At 45.5% G+C, this 25138-nt stretch overlaps 1 protein-coding gene across 1 annotated transcript in view; it reads left to right on the forward strand.

Moving 5' to 3' along the window:
* The first annotated feature begins 12409 nt into the window (after positions 1-12409).
* Positions 12410-25138, forward strand: part of LOC146437421 (synaptotagmin-like protein 2) — a 30801-nt gene continuing 18072 nt past the window's right edge. Inside the window, exons 1-3 of the mRNA XM_085060403.1 lie at positions 12410-12515; positions 21218-21778; positions 24015-24166. Of these exons, the coding sequence (XP_084916529.1) occupies positions 21678-21778; positions 24015-24166 (253 nt within the window). The 5' untranslated portion in view covers positions 12410-12515; positions 21218-21677. The remainder of the gene's footprint in view (positions 12516-21217; positions 21779-24014; positions 24167-25138) is intronic.

A 25138-nucleotide genomic window follows, 5' to 3' on the forward strand; every position in this document is an offset into this window, starting at 1 on the left:
CCCAGATTCTCCCACTTTTGCCAGGGCCCTGCAGTATTTGCCCACCTAAGTACTTCCACTGAGTTCAAGTATTTGTGGAGCTGTTTAACAGTCAATCTGATTACTAGTGTTGGAGTCAGGCCTAATATGAGTAAGGAATAATCTTTTTATTTCCTGTTGATTCTATAATTTCTTTTTAAAAATGGGCATGTGTAGATAAATGTTGTCAGTACATTTTCAATTCAAAACATGTGTCTTATACAGTTTTATACAGAATTATTACATTGGACTTGTGATTGCCTTGGAATTTCCATATTGGACTCATCAAGAAGATAACATAGCAAAATCAAGATCAAATAAAAGTTATCTTCTAAATTGCTAATAAAATCTGTTTCATCTACTTTTAATCTATGAAGTTGGATGTTACTAATCAAAAAAGGGACAAGGTGAATGTAGTGATTTTTATTTAAATATTAATACTGTATTTATATAGTGAAAAAGCAGTAGAGGAAGGTTACAACTTGGAAAACTAATTAGGAAAACTTAGATTTCTTTGCCCTTACTTGTTTCAAAAGTTCTCCTCTGAAGCTAATTAGGAACCCAGGGTGTTCTGCTTCCTGCAGGAGCAAGATTTCATGGGATGTGGTGGCAGATTCTTCAGCAATGTCAAGTTGCTGGTTGCATCAATTGCTGTTGGGATCAGGTTTATGGACTATTTTATTCTGCCAGATATTTCTGTGCATGGCAGATGCCTGAATGATCTCTGCGCAGATGGCAGGGTTTGGTGATATTTTTATATGAGCCATCTCCAAAAGTTTTGGAGATGTCTTCTCCTCAGCCCTGGCTGTCAGCACTTCACACAGCATTCCCACAGAGTGGGCAGTGCCTGTCTTTAAATGATGGGAAGAGCAAGCTTGGAACTCCTAAATGTCTTGTCCGAGAATCATGGGGGGCCCAGAGTCCAAAAAGGGATGTGTGCCTTGAAAGACTGAAATTCAAATTCAGATTTCTTCTGAAAGTTCAAAAGCACTTAGATTCACCTTCACTGAGGAAGCACTGAGGGATCACAAGCACATATGAGAAGCTCTCACTGGCTTTCCCAAAGTCTAAAATGGGAGCCACTGCTTATTCCCAGTCATTTAGCTCTGGATGAGTGCAAGTGATCTGGACATGAGACAACCTAGAGACACATTTCAGTGATTGCTTGTGGCAGCTCCATAACACCCAGGAGTCTGACTAATATCTCACAGAGCCCTGGTCCTTTGCAAAAGACAGCAATTTTCAGCAAGATGCAAAAAGCTATTTCCACCCTGCTCAGCAACTCAGCATCTGCATGATCCTGTGTCTTTACCACAGTATCAGTGTGTCCTCTGATTCCATCTCATTTACCAACACCAAAGTCTTTTCTCTGGCATTTAAAGCCCCCTCAGCTAATATGTGTTTTTGCTCTGTTACATTCACTTTTTTTCCAATTAAGGCTTTGAAAAATGACAGAACTACATTCCTGGAGGGTGAAATGCTCTGTTTGACCAGAGAACAGGAGCCAAGAACATGAATTCTATATTAACATTCTATATTATAAGCTTGGGATGAAGGGCTGAGATTACCATTTACAGAGTGGGTGTAGCTCATAGCAAATGATCACAAACATCACCCTGTTTTACAGAGGATTCTGAACACCAGGAGTGTTTATGTTTGACTATTACCCGCCTGGGGCTCATTTCTCTCAAACCAGAGGCTCCCTAGCACTAATCTTCCAGGCCCTCCAGGGTTACTCTCCTGTGAAGGTAATGGATGGCACTTGTCAGCTGCTGACTTTGCTTCTAACTAATTGCTCCAGGAGAGCAGCACTGCCTGTTCAGAAGAACTGAATGCAGAAAGCAAAATCTGGTTCAGTTTGATGTTTTACATTACAGTGGGACAAAAAAGAAGCTCTTGCTTACAGGGCTTGGCTAAGAGGAGAGAACATCCCAGAGTGCAGCAGCACAGCAGTCACTTTGCCATGGGTGGAGCAAAGACTCCTATCTCGAGATAAAATGGAAGGGGCCAGTACCAGGAACTGTGTGTTAACAGACTTTGTGACTCAAGTCTGTGTACACTGAAAAGTATTCAGAAATGTTCCCTTTCAAGCAGCTCCTGTGTATTCACTCTCTAAATAGAAGTGTTGGTCATTAAAAAATGAAGTCCAGAGGCAAACTCCAAGCAAGGCAGTATCCTCCAGGCAAACCACTGCCAGGATATTTAGGAGTTGCTTCTGTTGGCCCAAAACCTAGTTAAAAAACTTCTTGTAAAATTCCATGTTTCACTTGAAAAAGCTCAGCAGCATTCCAACTGCTGTGTGTTCCTGAAATGAGCTAAATCTGTACTTGTGTGACGACACTAAACCCCATCTAACCCAGTGATTTATGAAGCTCTCTAGTTCAGTATCACACCTGATGGCTGGGGATGAAGAAAGTGTGTAATTAAAGATTCAAACAAGTGCAATGAAAGAGTTTCTTTAAGCCTCTAAATCCATCATTACGTTGATTTTCAAATGCAGAGAACAGTTTGGTTGCTTATTGCACAGCCTTGTTTGTGGTTTAAAAAATATTTATAAGCTTTTGTGGAGTGTTTCCAGCTTAAAAGTTAATTCTTGAGCTCACTGTTATTTTTAAGCTTGCAGAGAGTGAAAGTCTATAAGGTATCCATAATAGAAACTTTTTTGAAGAATGGCTTGTCACCTCAAAGTGACTCAGTCAGAAAGACACCTAATCATCTGATTCCAATTCCCAGAAAGAGCACAGCTTATTATCAAAAAGCACAATTCCATTTCCTTGTAAAGGGTCTTTTTTTCATATTGTCCCTTTTCTCACTCCAGACAGAAGGTCTTTTTTCCTTTTAGCCATTCAAAAGTCTGGGTCTTCTGGAGCAAAATCCCTGTCCAACAAGCTTTCCTCTTTCTGGGGGACAAAAAAAGAAAAGCAAGCACTGAAACGAGCTAGTGCACCCACCCACTGCTCTTGTCCTGCCGTGGAGGATGCTCCCAGGGTGCCTTTGCCTGCCTGCACACCGCCCTGGCCTCCACACAGGTAGGCAGGGTGGGGAGCAGATCCAGCCTGTCTGACAGACACAGACCATGTAGGAAGGTTTCTTATCTTGTACCACTTCAGGAAACTGATGCCTGCTGCAGTCAAAGGGATTTGTTTGTGTGCAACACCTTGCAATAGAACTGTGCCACCTGGACCCACGGCAGTGTGTATTGTCACCAAGTCCCCCTTGAAATTGATGTGAATGTAAGCACCTGGGAAAATTTGTGGATCTGGCCCAGGCCTTTTGTGTTGACAGTACCACTTCCCTCATCTTCCCTGCCTTCTGACCTGAGGAAAAAAATGAAAAGCAGAGAAACAGGTGCTTGTGATGCTGCCCCAGCCCTCCTGGGGATGCTGGTGTAGCATCCACATGCCGTGGGATTAGGCTGCCTTGCACCGTGCTGGGTCAGGATGATGGAAGTGCTGGAGGCAGTTCTGTTGCAGAAGCAGGGGATGGTTCTGCAGCAGTTGTGGTGTTAACGTACATGGTAAATTTTAACCCCTTTTGTGCAGGTGAGCTGAGCACCACAAGTGCCCTGACTGATGCAGGCTGAAGAATGACTTTCTAAGAGAAAGTGCCACCATCATAGAATTCATCTCTGCTCTGTGGCTCAAGTGTCAAAGCTAAACCAAGCTTTCCTCTGCATGGCAAATCACAGTAAAATGGTTCTGCCTTTGTACTATTGCTGTTCCCTTGGATTTGCATTGGCTGCATAACCTTTTCCCTGCATGTGATTAACTCTCCTTATGTCTTTTTTTCTTTTGACCTTTTTCATGTAGTTTCAGAATTGAAGCTAATCAAACAGAAAAAAAGAAAAGGAAAATTCACTCTGAGGATCGGGGGATTAAACTGTCTGCTAACCTTATCAGAGGGAAAGGTCTTTTTTTTCTAATCATTGTTTGCATTTTCATACATTAACAATTTTTGAAACCATAAAGTGTTATTGTTCCTTCCGTTTGGCAGCATTTGTTGTCCTTGTCTAAAATGAAAAATGCTTTCAGCTCAAGAGTGCATAGAACTGCGTAATTTATATGGTGGCTGCTTGCCTTAACAGGTATGATAATGTAATTTTAGGATTACTCTGCCTTATTAAAACCTGGCATAAAATTCATGCAATTGGGTTGACCTCTAGACTTTCCACCTCCTCCTGCTGTCTCTGAAATGGAGGGTTCAGGCAGATTGATGTTTAAAGGATATGTTTTGTGCTTTCAAACACACCAGTTCATGCTGTCAAATGACTGCAAGGTGATCTCATTCTTTCTTTTAAAAAATAGCTATTTTTTTTTATTCTCACTGTTTCAAGGAAATTATTGGTCTCAGTGCTGACCTCAGTTGCTCCCTACTCCATGTATTGCTACAAAACTCTTTGCTTTTGGCATGCTCCAGTTTAGGAAAGAGACTAAAGCAGTCTCTGTGTCTGAGCATTTCTTTGCTTGCCTGAGTTTGACCTGGCTGTAAATCCCTTTCATTTTAATTCACATAACTGGCCCCTGGAGGGAACTGAGAAGCTGTTTCTGCATCCAGGCTCTGTAACTCAGCTGCCCTCTGAAGGAGCCTGAATTTAGTGAGACTGTGTGGTCTTTTTCTTGGGGAGGCAGAACAATGTTTGTATATGCCATTAATTATTAATTGATGGTTGTATAGCTGGTTTTGCCCCAGCTGCCCTTCTCCCAGCAGGCACATGGGGTCCCTGGTGGCAGCTGGAGCCTGGCTCTGCCTGCTGGCAGCCAGCTTCCCAGAGTGCTCTGGCACTGGTTCCTTGAGGTGCAATTTGATGGGGCATTTTCCTTGGGAAACTGGATTTCAGAAGCTGGGCAGTGCTTTGGAAATGCTGCAGTATGTTGAGGTGATGTTAAGTAAACCAAGAGCAGCTGCTTGCTTGGTGCCTGGCTTGATGACACTGTTCCTTTTGATTCCCTGGAGCTTCCTGCTAGGAGAAGGTTACTTGTTTACTTGGTTTTAATTCTCAGGAAGAATGATAAAATGCTTCCTTTCCTGCTTTGCTAATAATCTCATTACACTTGTCTTAATTATTTTCATTACACTGAGTATGGCAGCATGATGATGTGATGAAGTTGTGGAGCAGAGGATCAGCAATCCTGAATAAAAACAGTGGAGGAGACCAGCTGAGACAAACCTAAGCACTTGTTTTGTCCTGCCTTTGACTTGCTCGTGGCAGGCAACCAAAGTTGTTCATCAACTGATTGGGACTCAGTTCCTGTAGCCTGACTGCTTTGTTACACACTACTGTTCAAATTCTTTGGAAGCACTTGTTATCCTTCGGTGATCAGGTGGGCAGTGGCTTTGCAAAGGGGAGGGAAGTAATGGAAAATGAAACTGTCAGCAGCCTGTACACCGTGGGAGCAGCTGGGAAAGCAATCGCTCAGATGACTTCATCTGAAAAACATATGAACCTTAATAGTGTGTAGGGTGTAACCTTTGAAGAACAACTGTCTAATCCAGTTGTACACAGCAATTTGACTCAAACGAGCTAATGAAAGCCGTGGGGCAGCCCAGCCTGGCACAGTTACATCCCTGTCACGCCTTGCCCCAGAGGTTTGCAGCTGTGCAGAGCTGTCCCGGAGGGGAGAAGCCCTGGTCCATGGCTGTGAGGCACTGCACTCTGTGTGTGCCTGCAGCTCGGCTGTGTCCTGCACGTCTGCCGAGTGTGGCCGTGTCCCTTGTCCCCTGTCATGGCTGGATGTGCCTGTGCCAGGCAGGAGGTGCTGCAGAGCCCCGAGCGATGTCCCCACGCTGCCCTGTGCCTCAGGAGCTCCCCGTGCTGCTCCAGCAGCCTCCCCTCCGCTCGCCCCGCCGGGCTTCTCCTGCTCTACACAACACTCCACCTGCTGCAACAACCTTGGTTTATGGATACCCTGCAATTCCCACTCTCGCAAGGGGAAAGCAAAAAGCCACAGGCTTGTACGGGCGTTCCCAAAGAATCAAATTGCTTTGTAAAATTATCAGAAAGGCAGTTGGGCTTTTTTTTTTTTTTTTTTTTTTGCTCTTTTCCTCCCCAAGCACTGAGTACTGATTCTGTGCCAGAGATGATGTAAAACTCCTACTGGGTGGCCTTTTGTATAATGTTCAATAAGTGATATGTTCTTGGAGCTTGTACCAAATGCTGAAAAGCTTCCAATTCTATAAGCAGACAGACCCCAGAAAGAAAGAAAGGCTTAAAACCCAGGTCAGGGACTTATCTATCAGCACCACTGATGTGACTGGTATTTAATTAGCATCAGCTTTTCATTCTGCCCCTTTCCATTCTGCAGGTTAATGTCATGTATCCAGTCGGGACTGTTCTGTTTGGCATCCATCACAGTCACTGTCTGTGCATCTCTAGGAAAAGCTGGTTTTGGTTCACTGTGATTTTGGGAGGCAGGTCACACCCCAGCTGACAACTGACCTGTAGCAGATAGATTACAGTGGTTGTACCTTGCTAACAGTAATTACATGTAATTAGAGTTTCTTCCTGGGACAGGAAGCCCCTGACCTTAGAGAAGATCGTTTGAAGCCTTGATTTGAGTCCCGTGGTGTCAGTGAGATTCCTGCAGCACTGGAGCATCCACGTGCATGTGGCTGTGGGAGCAGGGCTGAGGGCTGGCCAAGAGGAATTCACCACTGAGCATGTGTGCTGCAGAAAGTTGGGGTTTAGCCTCTGTGTTTCATCCTTAGAATATGTTGTAGAAGGGAGACACTGACCTAAGGTGCACCAGGATTGTCAAATTTATCATGACTCGTGCAATAATTAATGGTTTCTCCCAAATTTCTACCTCTGGGCATGGTGGTGGTGAATAATGACATGAAAGGTCAGTTTAATTTGCTCTTTCATTAAGGAAAGGCTGTTTCTGTCCTGTGGATTGCATGGAAAAAATCTTAAAATAGTTCCAATTATACCCTAAAAGAGCAAAACCCAGAAAGCAAATCAATGACTTACATGATATTTATTTTTCAAAAAGTATGGCCATACTGAAGCACACAGTGACCTTAAATATGTCATCACACGGCTTTAAAAGGGATGAAAAACTATTAGCACCTTCTTGCAGTTTGGACTTTTAAGCCAACCAGGTCAATGCCTCTTCCTGATATTTCTGCTTCAACACTGTATTATTAAAATAACAATAACAATAATAATAATAATAATAATAATAATATAGTTGACAGTTGCTAACTTCTAGAAATGAGTTTATTTTAATAATAAAATCTCTCTTGCTGTTCAAATGCCATTCATAGGGTGCTTGCATTTTTTGCAAATGTTTCCTTTTTTAGAATATGAACTGAACAAAGAGATAATCAAATGGTGTGGGAATTCAATGCAAGGGCTGGCTCTTGACGATTAAAAAGGACTTTTTTAGTAGTGATTGAGCACAAATCCGTCTGACAGTTTTTAAATACCTTTTATGTGTTATCCCTCATGAAGCAGCTTAATTTGCACTTCCAAAGAACATCAGCAAATCTTTCCTGTTTCCTTAGAAAATGCTATTTTTGTGATCTTATTCCTGTAAGCCAAACTCATCTTGTACAGCACTCCCTCAGGTCAAATACAGCAAAAGCAATAATTCCTGTAAGTAAATATCAGCATAATGCTGTTAGGCATCTTTTTTCATGTTTTAATAATATAAAAGCCTGGCAGAGTCCTGGTTTATTCCATGCATGTTAGGTAAACAACCTGTTTTGAAACCCTTTTTTGCAAAAGCTTTGTGTACATTAGTGGCTTAAACCCTCCTTGGACCCTTTTGAGATGGGAACGTACTCAGGTGATTGTTTCAGCCTTGCTTGGGTTGATGGAACCAGGGAGGAAAGGAAAGGCTACCCATTCTGTTGTAAGGACTCAGGGAAAAACCTTCTGATATTTCATTATGAGAAATCATCTTCAAACTAGTGTTCCTTTTTCCTTTTTAAAGAGTTATTGTTAAGAATTCTCCTTTCTGCTTTGACTGCTTATTAAGGCACTAAATACCAAATGCATTTTGTCCTTCAAAATTATGCTTATAAGCAGTTTTGAAACCTACTTGAGTAGAGTTCTCACACTGATGTCTGGCAGTTCAGTGGAACTTCTCTTAAGACAGGTGTTTACTTACAGTATTTAAAAAATAACTGGGAAAATGTGGACTTTGCCCTGGATGAGCTTTCTCACAATGAAATGCAACAGGGGGTTTGCTCAGTAATCTTAACTGCAAATATTCTCACTGAGCAGAGAAAAATCTACTCGTGTCTTTGTATCTTGCAAGCAGCTTCCCCTCTGTGTTACCTTTCCTTGTGTGGTACTGAGCAGCAGTGTAGCCTTTATTTAGGACATCCTGTCAGAACCAAGGAGAAATACATTTCTTAAATATGATTTGGACTGCAAGAGGAGCAGAAAACTCACTAATATTTCAAAGAAACCTCTATATGAGAGAAGTTTTATTCTTTGCTAGTTTGAAGGGAATGCCAGGATGTATTCCCAACAGGAGAGACTGTATTATTTCCTCTTACAACATAGTGCATTTTTAAAGCCAGTTAGCAGTGACCATGTATCTCCCAGGGCTTCCTGCTGACAAGAAGGGAGCATGCAGGGCATCCAGAGGGCAGGGAAGGGACTGTCAGTGCAAAAGGGATATCAGTCAGTGTCACTTAACCATCAGCAGAACATTTCTATCTGAAAATGGTAAAGCTTTGCTAATTGTCTCTCTTCGGTAAATTACCTTCTGCTCCATCTTGTCTTCTGCTGTAGGCTGGGTTAGTGCATTTATTGGGAGCCAGAGAACAGGTTTCTTAGCATGCTTTTTGCCATATATATGGACTCAATCCTCAATTCAGCATAGCAAACCTGGACCAACAGTGGTGGGAGGAGCAGCTGTGTGGTATTTCCTTTTCTGAGCTGGTTTTGCTCTGGCCAGAAATAAATGTATTGCAAGAGAACAGTACAAATACAACTCATGGATATGGAAACTCACCCATTTCCATTATGAATACTGATCAATACCAGTCTTCAGGTATGGCTGAAGGTCTCAGGCTTGTAGGTCTGTTTTCCAGAAGGATTTTCCTTTTCTACAGGTGCCCGAGCTTCTTCTTTTCTATGGGGAAACCTCGCCTCTAGTAACCATCTCTTCTCACTACAGAGAGGAGTCTGGACCTCGCTCCACACCTGGTGAGACTAGAGCCCCTGGTGTTCCTCAAGCCATAGGTGGCTGAGTGCACTTTGTCATGCCACTCCATCCCTGGTAGCTGGCATGAATGTGGCCCTATAAAAAATGTTGGCTTTGCTGTAAGCAATTAGTAACATCTTTCCCATTACTTGGGCCACATGATTTGTAAGTCTCTCAGAAAGTTCCCTGAAACATGAGCTAATTTCTCTTTTAACACTGTTATTACATTAAAAGAAAAAAAATCATCTTGCACTGCTGAGCAAGATGGTATCAAAAAACTTTCATAGCTCTCACTGCCAATCAATACCTTACAGTAGAAAGGACACAGAGCCTCAGTTTTTTATTAAAACAGCTCAGCTTTTCATCAGTTAAAACTGAGGTCGACAGTGCCAAATAAAATAAGGCCAGGTTCTTAGCTGGTTTAAACTGGATGAGCTCCATATAGTGTCACTTGACCTGCACTGAATTGTACTTGCTCCATTTTGGCTGTTATGTTACTTTCCTTCTCTAACCAAATAAGACATACAGCGGGATTGCAAATAATGTGTCTAAAGAGACATGTTGCTATTCTGCTCCTGTCCAGTCCTAGATTCCCAGTTTCTGCAGACAGAAGTAGGATCCTGCTCATACACACATTTATTGAGGGTTTTCTTCACCATTGGAGTCTGCATTTGTGTTTATGGTTTGCTGGTGGAGCATTTGTCCTAGTGGAGTGGGGATTTAATCTGTTTCTTTATTCTGGCAAGCTGTAAACCAGAATTTTAACAGCCAGTAAACAAAACTGAAAAACACTTTTTTCTCAGGAAAATATTTTTGTGATAAGACAGTGGGAAGTAAATGGCATCTCCAAAGCACTGTGTTCTTCCCTTGGTGCTTCCAGTAATTTTAGCACTGCAGTCATGTAGCTGGGGAGGAAAGTTTGGGGTTGGAAAAATTTGAATGAAAGCCCCCAATGAAATTTGTCATGCTTCCACATTTAGTTCCTCTAAGAGAGCCGACTCGTGAACACTGAGAACATTAATCACACTGCTATATACTTTTCAGATATCTTTTGGCAGCCTTTTGAAAGTCACAGCTAAAAATACTGAAAACACCCTAGGCTTAATGGGATTTGAGTTAAGAGAAAGGATAGCATAGAAAGAAAATCCTGAGAACAATGGGTTGTGCTATGGCTGCACTTGCAGAGGTCCCAACAGAGGTGAGATAACAGCAAGACTGTTCATCTGAACTAGAGGTGCACCTCATCTAAAGAGGAGTTGTACATTGTGCTCTGAAAAGTTGTGTGGGTTTTGAGGGACTTTTCTCCACCATGGAAATACCAATGAACAAACCTTTTTGTGGTGGGTTGACCTCATCTGGATGCTAGGTGCTCACCAAGCTGCTCTGTCACTGCCTTCCTCAGCAGGACAGGATGGGGTGGAGGAAAATAAGATGGGAAAAACCTGTGGGTCAAGATAAAGGCAGTTTAATAAAGCAAAAGCAATGGCTGCACATAGAAGTGAAAGAAAACAAAAGATGTATTCTCTACTTCCCATCAGCAGGCAATGTCGAGCCACTTCTCAGGAAGCAGGGCTTCAGTACACAGAGCAGCTGTTCTGGAAGACAAAAGTCATAATAATGAATGACATAGGGGAAGGCAGCAATCAGCATCTCTGACTCAGAACACCTCCTGATGCTGTAAGCTTAATAGCCCAAATCTTAGACTTGAATCAGCAGTTCATTTTAGGATACAGACCATGAAAGCCTGAATAGAAATCAGCAAGTAAGTAAAATTTTTTTCCCACCTCTGCCTACTATTTCAGTGTTTTACATGATTTCTGCCAGTTGTTCTCCTGAAGATATTAAAAGACTGAAACGTGAGAAAAGCATGGGAGGCACAGGCTGTGGTAATAAAATGCATTTCTTCACTGATTTTACAGGCTTCTGTAAAGTTGTCCCCATGTGACTGTATTTACTCACTCCCAAGTCACATTTTTCTCTAGCATTGAACAGGAGTGGCCAGAAATAAACCCTACACTAAGCTCTTGCTCCTACGTTCACTTGATGTAGAAGCATTGACTGTCCACTAGTCAATGCTTCCGCACCCAGAAAGCACCCAGAAAGTCAAACTCTTAGTGATGTGAAACTCTGACAGGTTTTGCTTCGGCTTTCTCTGCTGTAGAAGATGAAAACTGGGGGAGCTGCGGTGTCTGCGGCAGGTCGGGACAGCAGGGACAGCAACAGCGTGGTGCTCTCCGTGCCTGGGCGCTGCATCCTTTCATGGATGCGCTGGTTTTTTCCTAACTGGCACATTATAAAATATTCCCGTGGAATTAGCGAGGCAGGCACATTCCCCAGATCTCCTGCAGCCTCCTGGTTTCTCCTCCCCAGCTAAGATTTATCTAATGTATCCATTGCTGTGTCCTCTTGGGAGCAGTGCCTCCGTGCGAGGAGCCCGTCGGGGCACCATCACAGGTGTAGATTGAGTTACCCAGCTAAACAGCAGGGAGTAGAAATCCAAATAAACTGGAATTGCAACAAGTGTACCTTCAAATCCTAACCTGGAGCTTGATTTTTACTGGCTTGGGTTTGAACAGGGGCTGGGCGGTTCACTGTGTGTTACCTGCCGGGGCTGGGCACTGGAACATCGCTCGTTCCCCAACATCCCTCTCCACTCCCTCCTGTCCCCGGGCAAAGGCCGAGGGCAGAGGGATAGGTTTTGTTTCAGAAGGAGATAGCTCTGCCATGCTGAGAGCAGATGGGGCGGCTGCTCTGCCTGCTCCGAGCCCTGGGGCAGCTCACACACAGCGCTGGGGCTAAGGTGGCCTTGCTGCCCACACCTGACACACCTCTCCTGATAACTTACACCTGCTCTTCGAACACACCTTACACCTCTCCTAATAACTTACATCGCTCTTCGAACACCATACACCTCTCCTAACACCTTGCCTTTCCGCGGCGGGTTCTACCCTGGCTGAGACAAGAGTGGCACTAATTACTTTGTCTTAATGCACAATAAGGGCAAACTGTATTCGGGAAGACTGAAAGGCTCCCCAGCCCAGGCTGCCTCCAACCCCACCCTGCCCCTCGCAGGTCCTCTGACCCGCCTGACCCCCGCCCCTGCTCCGACCCGGGTTTTCCGCGGCGTTGCCGCGCGGGACGGACAGGGTTCGCTCGGGCCCCATCCCGAGCTAACCGCGCCCCCATCCCGGGCTAACCCTGCCCCGGAATAACCCCGCCCCGTCCCGGGATAGCCCCGCCCCCGGATAACCGCGCCCCCATCCCGAGATAACCCCTCCCCGTCCCGGGATAACCGCGCCCCGGGATAACCCCGCTCCCGCCCCGCGCCGCCGAGGGCAGGTAAGGGCTGCGGTGTTCTGCCGTGCCGGTCCCGTTGCCGGTGTGCGGGGGGAGCGGGAGCGCAGCCCCGGGCCGGGCTGGGTGCGAGCGCTCCGTGTCCGTGTGCCGGGTTCGGCCGCCGGACGGGACACGCCGCTGCCTGCCGGACCTCTCCTGCCGGCCGGGCGGAGGTGCCGCTCCCCTCCTGCCCCCTGCCCCGGGGCTAGCGGGTCCCCGGAGGGGTCCGGGAGCTCCCATCCGGGCAGGGTCTGCCCCGGGGACACCGTGCGCCGGCGGCGGGGGCAGCGCGGGGTCGGACGGCTGCACGGAGCGGCTGCCGGGCAGGACGGTGGGACAGGACACGGGGACAGCCCTCGGCGCCCGTGGCTGGGGGCGGCAGTGCCGGTGGCACCGTGGCTGCAGGTGCCCGTGTGCTCCGCGGCGGCGCTCGGGGTCAGGACAACGTCCGGCGGGGCCGAGGGCACTGGGGTGGCCGTGCCTTTGCAGCCCTGCGGGTGACGCCTCGGGGCTGCTTCCGCAGAGCAGGCTGGCGGGGCCTGCCTTGGCATGGGGCATCACACTCGTGGGTCTGGCTGGGATTCTGGCCTCTTTAAATAAAAGTGTATCTTATCTTGCATTGATGAATTGGGTTATCAAAACCTCTTGGAATAAGTGTTTTTGTCCCGTCTCTTAAAGTTAAGTTTGGGAGGCAGCTGCTGGTTTTCAGAGGAGAAATCATCGAATAGTTTGGGTTGGAAGGGACCCTAAAGATCATCTCATTCCTACCCCCCTGCCATGGGCAGGGACACCTTACACTGGACCAGGTTGCTCAAAGCCCCATCCAGTCTGGCCTTGAACACTTTCTGGCATGGGGCATCCACAGCTTTCTCTGTAGAGAAAATCTGACATAAAAGAACTTTAGAAAGAAAGAAACTCTTAGAAAATAAGGGGTACTTTTGATGATTTATAGTTTACTTCTTGTTATTGCTTCCCCTTGTAGTCTAAATTGCTTGTAAAAACCTGGAACACCATGTGTCACTTTCCTGTGACTTCTGCTGTTTTGTCTATTTTCCTAGCCCATCCTGCTTTTATTTACTTTCTTGTTCATGCTTCATTGTTGTAAATACTTGGCATGGCAATAACAACAGCATTTATTAATTTCTGCTCCCTTTGCAGCTATCTCTCCAGCGTGATCAGTGCTGTTGTATAAGTCATGGTAACCTATGGCCACTGCTGTTTGGTTTTTATGTGTTTCTTGGATTGCTTTGGCAGCGAATCATTCTCTCATGAAATGGATTGCAATGGAGCTTATTCTCTCCAGTGATGTTATAGACCATTCTAGGCACCCACATCTCTGCCCCTGGGGCAGACCACAGGGCAAGGTTGGAACCGTGGAGATCTACTGACCTGCCTCTCTGAAACTTCTGTGAGAGTGGCAGCAGGCAAGGCTTAGCTGGTTCTGAGGGCTGAACCCATCTCCTTTACCTCCCTCCCTGTTCCACCTTTGGCAGAATATCTGAGAAACTCCAGGTGGTGACCCAAGTTTCTGCTCTCCTGCACAATTCTGTAATTGAAGTGCAAACTTGTTTTTTTCCCTCCTGAACTCATAAATCATGTCCCTTTAATGGGCCTCCATCCCTGGGAAAGGGGCAGCTCTTGCCACAGTATGGCACAACATGGACAAAGTGTTCATTGTACATCAGGCTCGCTTTGATTGCATTTTAGTCAATATTGTTATCTGCATTCAGAAATGTAGCAGGGGAGTGTGTGTAGCGAGAGAAAAACAAAGCAATAATAAATGTTTGCAACAAAGTTGAAAGGAGTACAAGGCTGTCCTGGGGTGTTAACAGGCATCAGAGCCTGAGAAAAATAAGGAGTTGTTAGTGACTCTTGAATCAAAACCAAGTTGCTTTTTTTTGCAAGTTAAACCTAATGGTGCAGCTCATCTTGGAGGGCCAAAACAGATGGGGTTAGAAAGTCACCCAGGGAGGGTGGTGCTGGGAACTGCTCTGGGTGGCTGCTTGGCTGAGCCTCCATCACTTCAGCAGGTTCAACCCAAGCTGTTGCCTTCTTGCAGACCTGCAGCTCACAGGGCTGACACTGCAAAGGGAAGTCACCACTGTGGAGTGTCCCTGGGCAGGCACCTTACCCTCTGCAGCATAATGTGCATTTTACACAACAGCATCATCATACATTTGTGTCTAGGCAAAATTAGAGTTGTCAATGCTCGTATAAAAGCTCCGAATCTTACTCAGTTTAAGCATGTAGAAACAAAATTATGTTGTTCAACAGTTCAGGTGACCTTGTTATTTTTATCCAAAAAGTCTGTCTTCCCCTCCTCCCTCAAAATTAGTCAAATATTCATGGAGCTGCACAGATGGAAGAAACACCTTGTCTGTGCAAGGAAGTGGTACCAGATGATCATCTGGTACTGATTTTATTTTTAGTGATTTAATTAAATCAGTGCAATCTGTGTTTGGACTTCTCACTCGAGTTTGCCTAAACTTTTATGTTAAGCTAGACTAAATGACATGCCATGTCCACATGCAGATTTGTGCTAGTTTAAGCACATCTGCTTATAGCTGTGCCTGTAGCTAATTAACCTACTGCAACTTTCTGCAGTAGAGAGAACCTAGAGAGACTAGTATGAGAACTGTGGCTTTGTGTTGAAATTAGTGTAGCACCTGATTTACTTAATTATTAATCTTCTTGTGAATTGAGACTACCCATCTCTGGTAGGATTTGCCTCCTCATGGCTGTGGGTGTTGTATGTCACCCTTCACTGGGTAGACTTAAATCACCTACCTCTGAGCACAGCAGGGGACACAGTGGAAGCAGGTGCCTTTTTCCTTCTTGCAAGTAACAAGTGCTGCCAGGAACTCCTCTCCTACTCAGGTCATCCAGCTCCTAGAACATAGACATGGCTCCAATAGGTGAATTAAGGCTGAGTCTGTGATTTCATTGGAAAGTTGCGTTATTTCTGGAAGGAAAGTGTTCAGTTTTGTTAGAAAATATCCCCATGTATGAATTTGTTTTCTCGTGGAAAAAGATCTGTGAAAGCAGGTGATGTGGCAGCTTCAGCAGTGGGCTTACTTTCACTGGAGTTTCCACTCACTGTATGTCAGGGTGACAAAGTAAAACAGATTTAGTTAAAATTTTAGTGTAGCACATTTCTGTACTAGAACCAGGCCCAGCTCAGACCAGTCCAAGCCTCAGCATGTGCTTGGGAATTAGAAGAGAAATGGTGTGGATCCCAGATCAGACATGGACTTGAGCATCTTTTTTCTCTCCTTTCCATAATAAGGTGACCCCAGCCTCTGGATTTAGCCCCTCTGTTTCTTAGCATCACTAACTGGAAACTACAGATCAGGAGATCACTTCTTAGAGTGTCTCCAAAACTCCTTTTCCCAGATGTTGGAGGGAATTATACCTTCCAAATACCTCAAACAATTATGAGATGCACCCTGCTGTTTTACAGTTAACTCAAAACTGGAATGAAGGTATTTCAGAATCATCCAGGCGTGGCTGAGGCTTAAAAATAATCAGTGACCAGAAGGAAGGATCCCTCAGTATGCAGAGTTTCCTAAACAAACAGCACTGTTTCCCTTGGGATTTATCACCACGCTCTGCCTCATGCCATTGAGCTCAGCAGGCACAGGAGTACAAAGGAATTGGGCCCCGCATATTTTTAACTTCCCCACCTCATTACAAAACAAGGTGGTTTTAGCATTGTGTTCTTTTAAAATAAAATGCTTTCTGATCCTGAGGGCTCCTGAGCAGGGTAGGTGTTGCAAGCTCACAATTACTGGGGCATAACAAGCAGGGTCAGGAAAGCAATTTAAGACATGTCACCACTGCAGGCAAACATGGAGAAATTATGTTTGGAAGGAAGCACAGTTGAGGTCAGCAAATATTTTTCTGGGTCAAAAATAAAAGCCAGAAGTTCTCATGGGTGGTTGCTTTTTTCTTCTTTTTCCATTCCTGCAGTTTCTTTGTTTGAACTCAGCCAAAACTTGTCTTCCATCTCCCATTTTTCATATTGCATATATCTGGTTCTGAAGATGGGTGGGTGACAAATGGGGACAGAGAGGTGATTAATCGAAATACTTGCAGTGTTCTAGCTTTAAGCTGTTAATTGCTCAGTTTTAGATACCATATATTTATTTTTTGTTGCCTTTTCAAGTATAACATCTGAGGAGATGCTTTCAGGAGTACCCATCATAACATATGGCCTCTAGAAACCCTGCTAGCAGGACAGCTGAGTTCTTCAAAGCTAATACAGTGTAGCTGTTCTCCCTTGGCTGAGAGGGAAGCCTGGACACCAGGATGTTTGTCTGATGGAAATGTCAGTGCAGCAGAAGCAGTGATGTCCTTGAGAAACCCTAAACTGGCTCACAGCTAAGCTGTGGGGGTGAAGGCTCGTTACAAATTAATAAATAGGGAAATCCAAATTCTTCTACAAGTTGTTTTCTTGAGGACCTAAGTTCAGATTCAGAGCAAACCTCTGCACAAGCCCCTGCCCACACCCCAAAGCAGGGTGCATTTAGTGGAGGTGTGGGAGCACTTCCCTCTCACCTCCACCAAAGCTCCTGGGTGGGGAATGCCTGGGCTGGGAATGAACAGAGGCAGAGCAGCTCTGGCAGGGTCACAGAGCAAAGTCTCTGAAGTACTGGCATCCTCTCTGGAGATCCAGCCATCCTTGTTCACTGGCATATTAGGGGATTTCTCGGTGTCCCAGGTGGCTGTGCTTGTTTATTTGTGTTCTGGCAATCTGCAGAATTACAATGAACTACATCCTGCAAGCTCTGCAAATAGTTCCCACCTATGAAATAAACAGAGGTCTCAAATATTTAGACTATAGCATTGGATTATCAGTTTATTACCAATAAAAGGACGTGTCGACCTTAAGGAGTCTGAGTCACACTTCTCCTCTGATGGTTTTGGTTTATTTTTTAATTTTGGTGATGTTGGCTCTAGGAAATAATGATTAAGACTGAGAAACTCAGTCTTTTGTTTACCCTCGGTGGTAACTGTAGGATGGTTCATTTAATTAAAAAAAGCTAAAAGGAAGTAAATTGTGTGTAATGCAAATTCCACTCGTGCAGTTCCTTGCTAGAAGGAGATGAGTGGAGTTCAGTGGAGATAATTATTCATGTGGTGGTTACATTGCATAGGGTAGAAATGTAAAGGGGAGGAAAAAAATCCTTATGCATCCTTAACTGAACCTTCTTTAATGTCCTGGGTTTTGGGTGTTCTTTGGAAGCTGAGGTATTTCTGAGGCTGAGTGCAAATAAGCAGAATTCACCCACTTCTGATGTGGTCAGTGAGCATTTCCTCAGTTATGCATTCCCCACGTGCACTGAATAGGGGAATTTGCTCTTTTTTTTGGCTTAGCATTGTATTGTTGTTCTAAAATATCTTCTACTGGCTGCTCTCGAGGGGCTGGGCTAGAGACCTGCTTGCTCTGATAAATTCCTGCAATTCCTCTGTGCCATCTCAGGGCCATTCTTGATCAATGGATGTCCTTCACTAAAGCTGCCCAAACGGAGAGGGAGGGAAGAGATTTTAATAAAACAGCAGAGATTCTCCATCATGCTGGACATTATTGGAAAGTGTGATGTGAGAGAAACCACCCAGGGCTGTGCTCAGAATGAACTGAGCCACAAGAAATCAAAAGCTATCACAGTAGGAGATGCAGCCAGTGATGCCACGTGATGGGTCCTGCTGCTGCTTGTCTTCACACCCCCTCCACACCCAGCGTTTGTCAACACGGCTGGGCATGTGAGTTGATCTTTGTACTGTTCTCTTCCCCAGGAAAGCAGTTAGAGGAGAGAAGATCCTTTGGACATCTAGTGTGCTCCTCTGCTCAGATTTATAGTCTTTCCTGTATGATAATCCATTTTACCCATCTGCTTTGTTGTGACAGTGGCAGGACTCAGCAGGGCTGCTCCCTCTGCATTGGGATGTTGTGGTGGTGGAGAACCTGAGAGAAGCCTGAGTTGTGCCACAGGCTCTGGGCAGAAGCTGCTAATCCAGACACAAACAATTCACTTTTTTTATGACTCTCCATTTTGCTCAGAGAATCAGGTGTTTCCCACTGGCAGGAGGGAAGGAGAGTGCAACTGTCAATGTGCTTGTCATGGTTTGTCCAAAACCAGTTTACATCAGTAAGCTAAAAAAGTGCTTGCACTGAAGAGGTCCCAGTCTGGGGTAAAATCTGCCCCAGCACTGTGCAATTACTGCCATCATTGCCCTACAAACGTGTAAGGCTGTAGTGTTTCTGTCTACAGAGGTGGCAAGGCCAGAGCTGGGCAGGACACACAGAAAATGTTCCCAACTGTGCGAGATCCACGGGGTCCTGGCTTTCTTCTGGATCTGTTGGTTTAGGTGTTTGTGCAACATCACCCCTGTGGTGTCCAAAGTGTCCATTATCAAGGCTTTGAGAGGGGAGAGTGTTATGTGCAGTCTAACAGCAAATCCAAGCTGTGTGGTGCTGCAGCAGGAGTGTTGCTGCCTCGGGGATTGAGCAATCGGGGCAGCAGGCACTGGTTGGGCACAGAGCACTGTACCTGCCTGATAATGTACTGTACTTGTCAGGTGATCCTTAACCTGAATCTATTGCTCTGGCAGGCCCAGGTAAACAATTAACACACTTTCCTAATGCTCTGCACCTGAGTGGTTCATATGGGGTTCTCATGTGAGCCTCTGCAGTGCCCAAGACACACACAGGGCACCCAGCAGAGGCTGCCAGGCTCAGTGGCAGCAGGGACAGCCTCGTGGCCATGCTGCAGATGGAGAGCATTTCCCAGCCTTGTTTACTCCTGCAGGTCTGGGTCAACAGCTTTGCAGTTCCTGACACTTCCAGCAAAGCCTCCACCTCCGGTGGAGCACTCTTCTGGACCAGCTTGCTTTCCCACAGCAGGCGCATCAAGTGGTTTGATTTTTAACTATATAAAACAAAAGAAGGAGTTGGCTGTTAGGTTTCTGTTAACCTTTCCCTTCTAATGTAGCTATTTCAGTAAGATAAAACATTTTCATGAGGAAAAAAAAGCCTCTTTACAAAGAAGTAGCCTTTATTTTTAATTGACTGCCACACTGATGAATAAATATGAGTCTTCACAGAAAATATTTTCTGAAGTAGTTTCAGCCCACATGTCATGGGGTTTGTTAAAAATAAATAAAAATTCTCGAGAAGCAAATACTGTGAAATGTCCCTAGATACCTTTTTAAAAATAAAATCTGTCCCAGAAATTTCTGTGAATGTCTTTGTAGAAGTAGGATTGTGCCTGAGAGCCAGAGAGAGTAGATAGAACTATGCATGGAAGAGCCATGACAGACTGGATGAAATGTAGGTTTAAACAGTAGAGATTCATCAGGACTGTTTATTATTGTTTCTGTTTTATCTATTGAGAGTGGTATTGATAGTTTCTGAGATGATAAAGGCTATAATTGTAGTGTGACAAGCACAGCCATACTTGCCTAAAAGAAATAGGAAATGTTGTTTCCTTTCCTGCAACAATTTTTATTACAAAAAATTAAAGAGTTTTTATGACAATACCCATTCCTTTTATGAGCCTTTTCATGCAGTGTTCTGTGGTATTTCTTTGTAAACATCACAGTCAGAGGCCTATTCTTTCTTTAAACATGTTGTTACACCATTACAAAAAAGGCAGACATTTGGGAATGTATCATCCATAAAACATGGTGAGGATGGCTGCAAAAGGATGATTCCTGTGGTAGCTAGGACAGGCTGAAACCTATCAGGGAGATCTGGGATAGGCAATAGGAAGAAGTTTCTTACTTACAGCAAAGCACTGAAATAGGTGGCCTGAAAGGGCAGAGATTAGTGTCCTCAAAGTGACACATTAGAGAGTAATGGTGATCCAGGCCTTGAGGTTAGGGAATGGGTCTGATGACCTTCAGAGCATGTTTGCTATGAAAGCTGGGATTTATTGATTTTTAATGATCTGCCTCCCAAGGCTGTGGCTTTGGGAGAAATAGCAAAGTATCATGGAATACACAATCACTTGAAAGGTTTGGAAACAGTTGAGTGAGCTAGAAACTGCCTACATGGACAGGAGCAGAACTTTTGCTCCCTTGAAGGTGTGCCTTGCTGCGCTCAAGTTGGCCAGGAGAGACAAAAAGGAATAAAGTGGCAAGGCAATGCTTGATTCACCTTTCCTCCATGCCCTGCAGCCTCTGGCCATTTTTGCTGTCTTTTGAAACACAAAGTGATCTGCGCCAGTAGTGTTTGAATAGCAAATGTCAGTGCAGCATAAAGCAAAGGGCACACATATTAGAAAATGAGCAGCCCCTGGTATTTCATAGCATAACATGCAGCAGAAACGCTTGCAGGTTGCTGTTCTGTCATTCTCCGATTGCTTTACGAAGGTTGGCTGCTTATCCTTGGTCTCATTTAGGGCAGAAAGAAGTGAGGATAAGAAGAATGGAGGTAAAAACCAAGCAAGCAATTTGGTAATTTATATGCATATTTTGCTTGTAGCATGCTGAGTCAACTGTTTACCTGTTAGTAGGAAAGGGCTAAAATAAAACATTGTCTTGGTTCGGTTAATACCACGTGAGGAGCTCTAGGACAGGGAAGAAAGTAGAGCAGCTTGTTTTGGAACTTGTGCGGGAGAACAAACAAAAACCCCCAATGTACACATTCGGTTACCATATGTCGCGCTTATCATAAAAGGCATCTCGGTGCTATTTCTTTGCAGGGATGCTTGAACTGCACAGAGCAGACTTCCCCGTCGAGGAGAGCGCATGCCAGAGGTGCTGGGGTTGCTGTTGCTGAGAAGAGCTTTCGTGCCTGTTGAGGCAGCTCCGGCGGGCGGCGGGAGCCTGCTCCTTCCCGTGCTTCCCTCTGAGATTGACGTTGGCATCCAGATCGCTGCAACTGTGCCTGGAGAGAAGCAAAGGAGCCTAATTTTGCTGGCAGGGGAAGGCATGCAGTGCAGAGAGTCGTGCCAGCCGAGAGCCTGGAAGTGCAAGTCCAGGTGCTAACGTGAGTTGCACCCAAGTCATGCTGTGGTGAATCCTTTCTCCCCAGCCGCGTCTTGCTCAGCACCGGGGCGGCTGCGAGGGGCTGCCCATGGCACTGCGACAGCCTGGGCTGGATCAGCGCCTGCTCTGTCTTTGCTCCAGCCAGCTGAAGAACTGAAGAAGATTGTAGGGAAGATGTTGGACTTGAGCTTCCTGACCGAGGAGGAGTATGAGAAGTTGATGAAGGTTCTGCAGAGAGATGCAGAGCTGAAGAAGAAGGATGGGGATCGGATCAGGTGAGAGAGCGTGTGATAGCAGCAGGATGTGAGCTTCCCTTGGGGAGATTTTTTCACTTCTTTGAGAGAGGAGTGTGTGTGTGTGTGTGTGTGCGCCGAGAGGTGCAGGTTGCAGCAGTGCTGTCCCTTTTGCTCAGATCCTGATAGATCTTTTCACTGTACCTGCTGCTTTCTCAGCCATCCTGCTGTTGCTGCTGTCCTCTCCTTTTGGGTTAATCATCAGCCTTCAGAGACGCCACGGGCAATGACCCCTTTCCTGTTCTGGGGAGGAAGATGCTGATTTCTTGGTGCCAGAGGTCTGAGCAGGAGAGTAGCTGCTACCTTGTTTTACTCACTCGGTAGCACAGAGAGACCATAGTGTTTTTTGAAATGAGATTTTACATCCCCTTCTCTGCTTTATGTCCCCCCACTGCTTTTTGATGTGGGGGTGTGTGCACCATCCATCATGCAAAGATGGGTGATTAAAAGCTACATGGTCTGCAAAAGGTTTGCAGAAAGCCTTCCAGAGCTGGGGATCCTCACACAGTTCAGCTCCTTTGCCACTGGCCATGCTGGCGCTCAGGTCTGGTTGATCAGGCTTGCTTGTTGCTGCTGTCACTTTTTAAATGCCAGCCATTAGACCATGTGGGCTGACAGTATGCACCAGGCTCAGGGAGCTGGCACTGAATTCTCCATGGCAAGAAATTAGTAGCTCAGTGAGTGTGGATGGCACTGTGCCAGTTTACCCCAACTAAGAATGTGAGTCTTCGACTTGCTGTTAAGCCAAAAAAAGAGTAAGCCCCGTGTAGGAGGGATGCTCAAGGCTTGAAGGGGGAGCAGGAAGCTTTGCCACAGGCTTGTGGGAGCATGTGTGCCCTGGCCTCTGCTTGGAGGTGAGGGCTGGGGAAACAACTAGAAGCATGATGCTTGGACTTGGAGCATATGTGTCTGCCAGCTTTTACCCTCCTCTGAATTGAAACAATTTCACAAAGGTTTGTTTTTTTGTTATTTGTTTGTTTGTTTGTTTCTGAAATGGGGTAAAATTTTCCTCTTAAGTAGAGGTTTGGTAAAAAGAGTGTTTGGATTATTTTGGTTTTGTTTCACTTCTCTTTGGAAGCTGTTACACAGGAGGCTTTGATTTGGGAGTGAAATGAGTTGGGCTCTGCCCAGAGCCCCTTGCTGTCAGTTTGGCTACCTGCAGTAAGACATGTTTGATTCCAGCATAACCTGCCTGCTGGGCCAAGTGAAGTCAATGACATTTCCTTGATTTGGTGTCAATAAGATTAAAATATCCATTTCCTCTGGCCCAGCACCTTGAGACCCTCATGGAGGGAGGTGCAGCCCTGGTCTAGATGGGAGCTCCTGCTGAGCCCCCAGCACTTCCTGCAGAGGCTTGAGCCCAGTTGTCCCACACCTGCTTTCTCCTGGCCCTTAGGCAGCCAAATGAGAGCCTTCAAGGCTCCAGGGTTATCTGGGAATTTGGTCCATCTTCCTGTTGAGAAGAGGGCTGAGGTGGGAGCTTCCTCTGGCCTCCCAGCTTTTGCAGGAGCCCTGAATTGTGGTGAGCTGTGGGAGGCAGTGCCAGCTGAAAGGGAGCTAATTCAGCAAGCCATGGTGTAAAAACAAAATGACTGGAGAAGGGTTTGAGTATAGTCTGGCAAACAGAATACTGACAGGTTTAGGTGCCAAAAACCAGCCCTGGGTGTGCCTGAGCCAGTTACAGTAGGAAAAGCCATGCTCAGGAAGGAGAGCTAACCATGTGAGTGCCAAAATGGGCATGGCAGGAGGAGCAGAGAGAGGAGCAGTGTCCAAGGAGAACGCTGCAGGGACAGGTTGTTTCCCTAAATATCATTATTTATTTCCGTGGTTTGCAGCAATTTTGATCCAAAAGGCTTTCCTGCTCATAAGGAGATTCATAGACAAATAAAATGGAGAAGTGCAAGACAGACAAACAGCCCCACCCCTTCCTAAACCCTCAGGGCAGCCAAGCAAGTGGACGAATCTTCTTGCCAGGTGACTGATTTGGATTTGTGAAATTTGGAAGAGGTAAAAGCCTGTGTTTACAAGGTGCTGTTTCCATTTCAGATAAAGAATAAATTAGCTGCTGTTTTAATGCTGGTTTGGCTCTTGTGATTGCAGAGAATAGTCTCTGGATCCTTCGTAGTGTCAGACAGGTGAACCCATGGACATGGGTAGCTCAGGGGACGTTGAAACTTTGGAGATAGTTCTGGTGTGTAATGCTCTTATTGACTTTTAGGCGGATACAAGGCTCCATCAAGGATGAAAAGAAGAAGAAGTTTGTGACGGGTGAATGGTTTTCAGAAGTGAAGGCAAAACGGTTTCAGGAAGGCTTGGAGGGGCCAGATCTACTTCGGGCATCAATTAGAAGGAAAAAGGGCAAACTTGAAAGTAAGTAAGTCAGTATACATCTTAAGAAAAATTCATGGACCAGAAAAACTTGGTCCAGGATGGGAGTCTCCCCCTACTAAGAGTCTGTTGAGAACCAGTCCCTGTGCTGTGATAAGAGGATTCTCAGCTATGCTTGCATAGCAGCTCAGGGCAAGAGATCAGCCCTGTGTGATACAAGCAGGACAGTGTTTAGAGTCCAAATGTAACCAGCCTGGAGCTGGAACTTTGTGCTGAACATCTGTGCAAAACAGAAGTGGGGATGGTTCACATGAGCACAGGCCAGCCACTCCCACAGCCCAGTGTCACATATCCTTGTGGATGTTTCATCAGGGTGGGCAGTCCCAGACCCTCAGCCATGGCTGGGGAGTTGCTGGCTGCTGCTGCCCTGGGGAAGCCTTGGTCCTGACAGGCTAAATCTGCCACTGTCTCTAACACAAGGGCCCCAGAGCTGGGCTCTGTTCTTTTGCAATAAAGGCTACTGTCCCTGACAAAGGGGCATCTGTCCAGCACCCAAATGTCATCTCCAGCAGTTCAGTCATCTTTCCTGGGCCCAGCTTCCCATTCCTGCGGGGAGGGGAGCAGCAGTACAGATCACTCCTTTGTTTGGTGGGCCTCCTTGGCCAGGATGTTTCTGTAGTATGGATTGCCTGGGTTTAGGGTACCCCTCCTTGCTCCATGTTACCTAGACACATTCTGAAAGCTAAATGCTGACTAGGGCCTTCACTGAGAGCCTCATTTTCTTTTTGCTCCTTTCCTACCCCTGACAGCTCTCATAACTTAGCATAGATTCATTGGAGTCTCTCATGCAGAACTGGGCCAATTTCATATGAAGTTGCTTTTATCCTTGGTATTATGGATTAATTATGTCATTAAATTTACTATTTTATCATACCTCCAAAATGCTAAAACATATAAAACTTTTTCCATCTTGGCAGAGTCGGACGCCTGGCTTTTCTGCAGAGCATGCTCTGT

The sequence above is a fragment of the Lichenostomus cassidix genome, chromosome 4A, assembly GCF_008360975.1.
Source record: "Lichenostomus cassidix isolate B80296 chromosome 4A, HeHo_3.0, whole genome shotgun sequence".
Taxonomy (NCBI): domain Eukaryota; kingdom Metazoa; phylum Chordata; class Aves; order Passeriformes; family Meliphagidae; genus Lichenostomus; species Lichenostomus cassidix.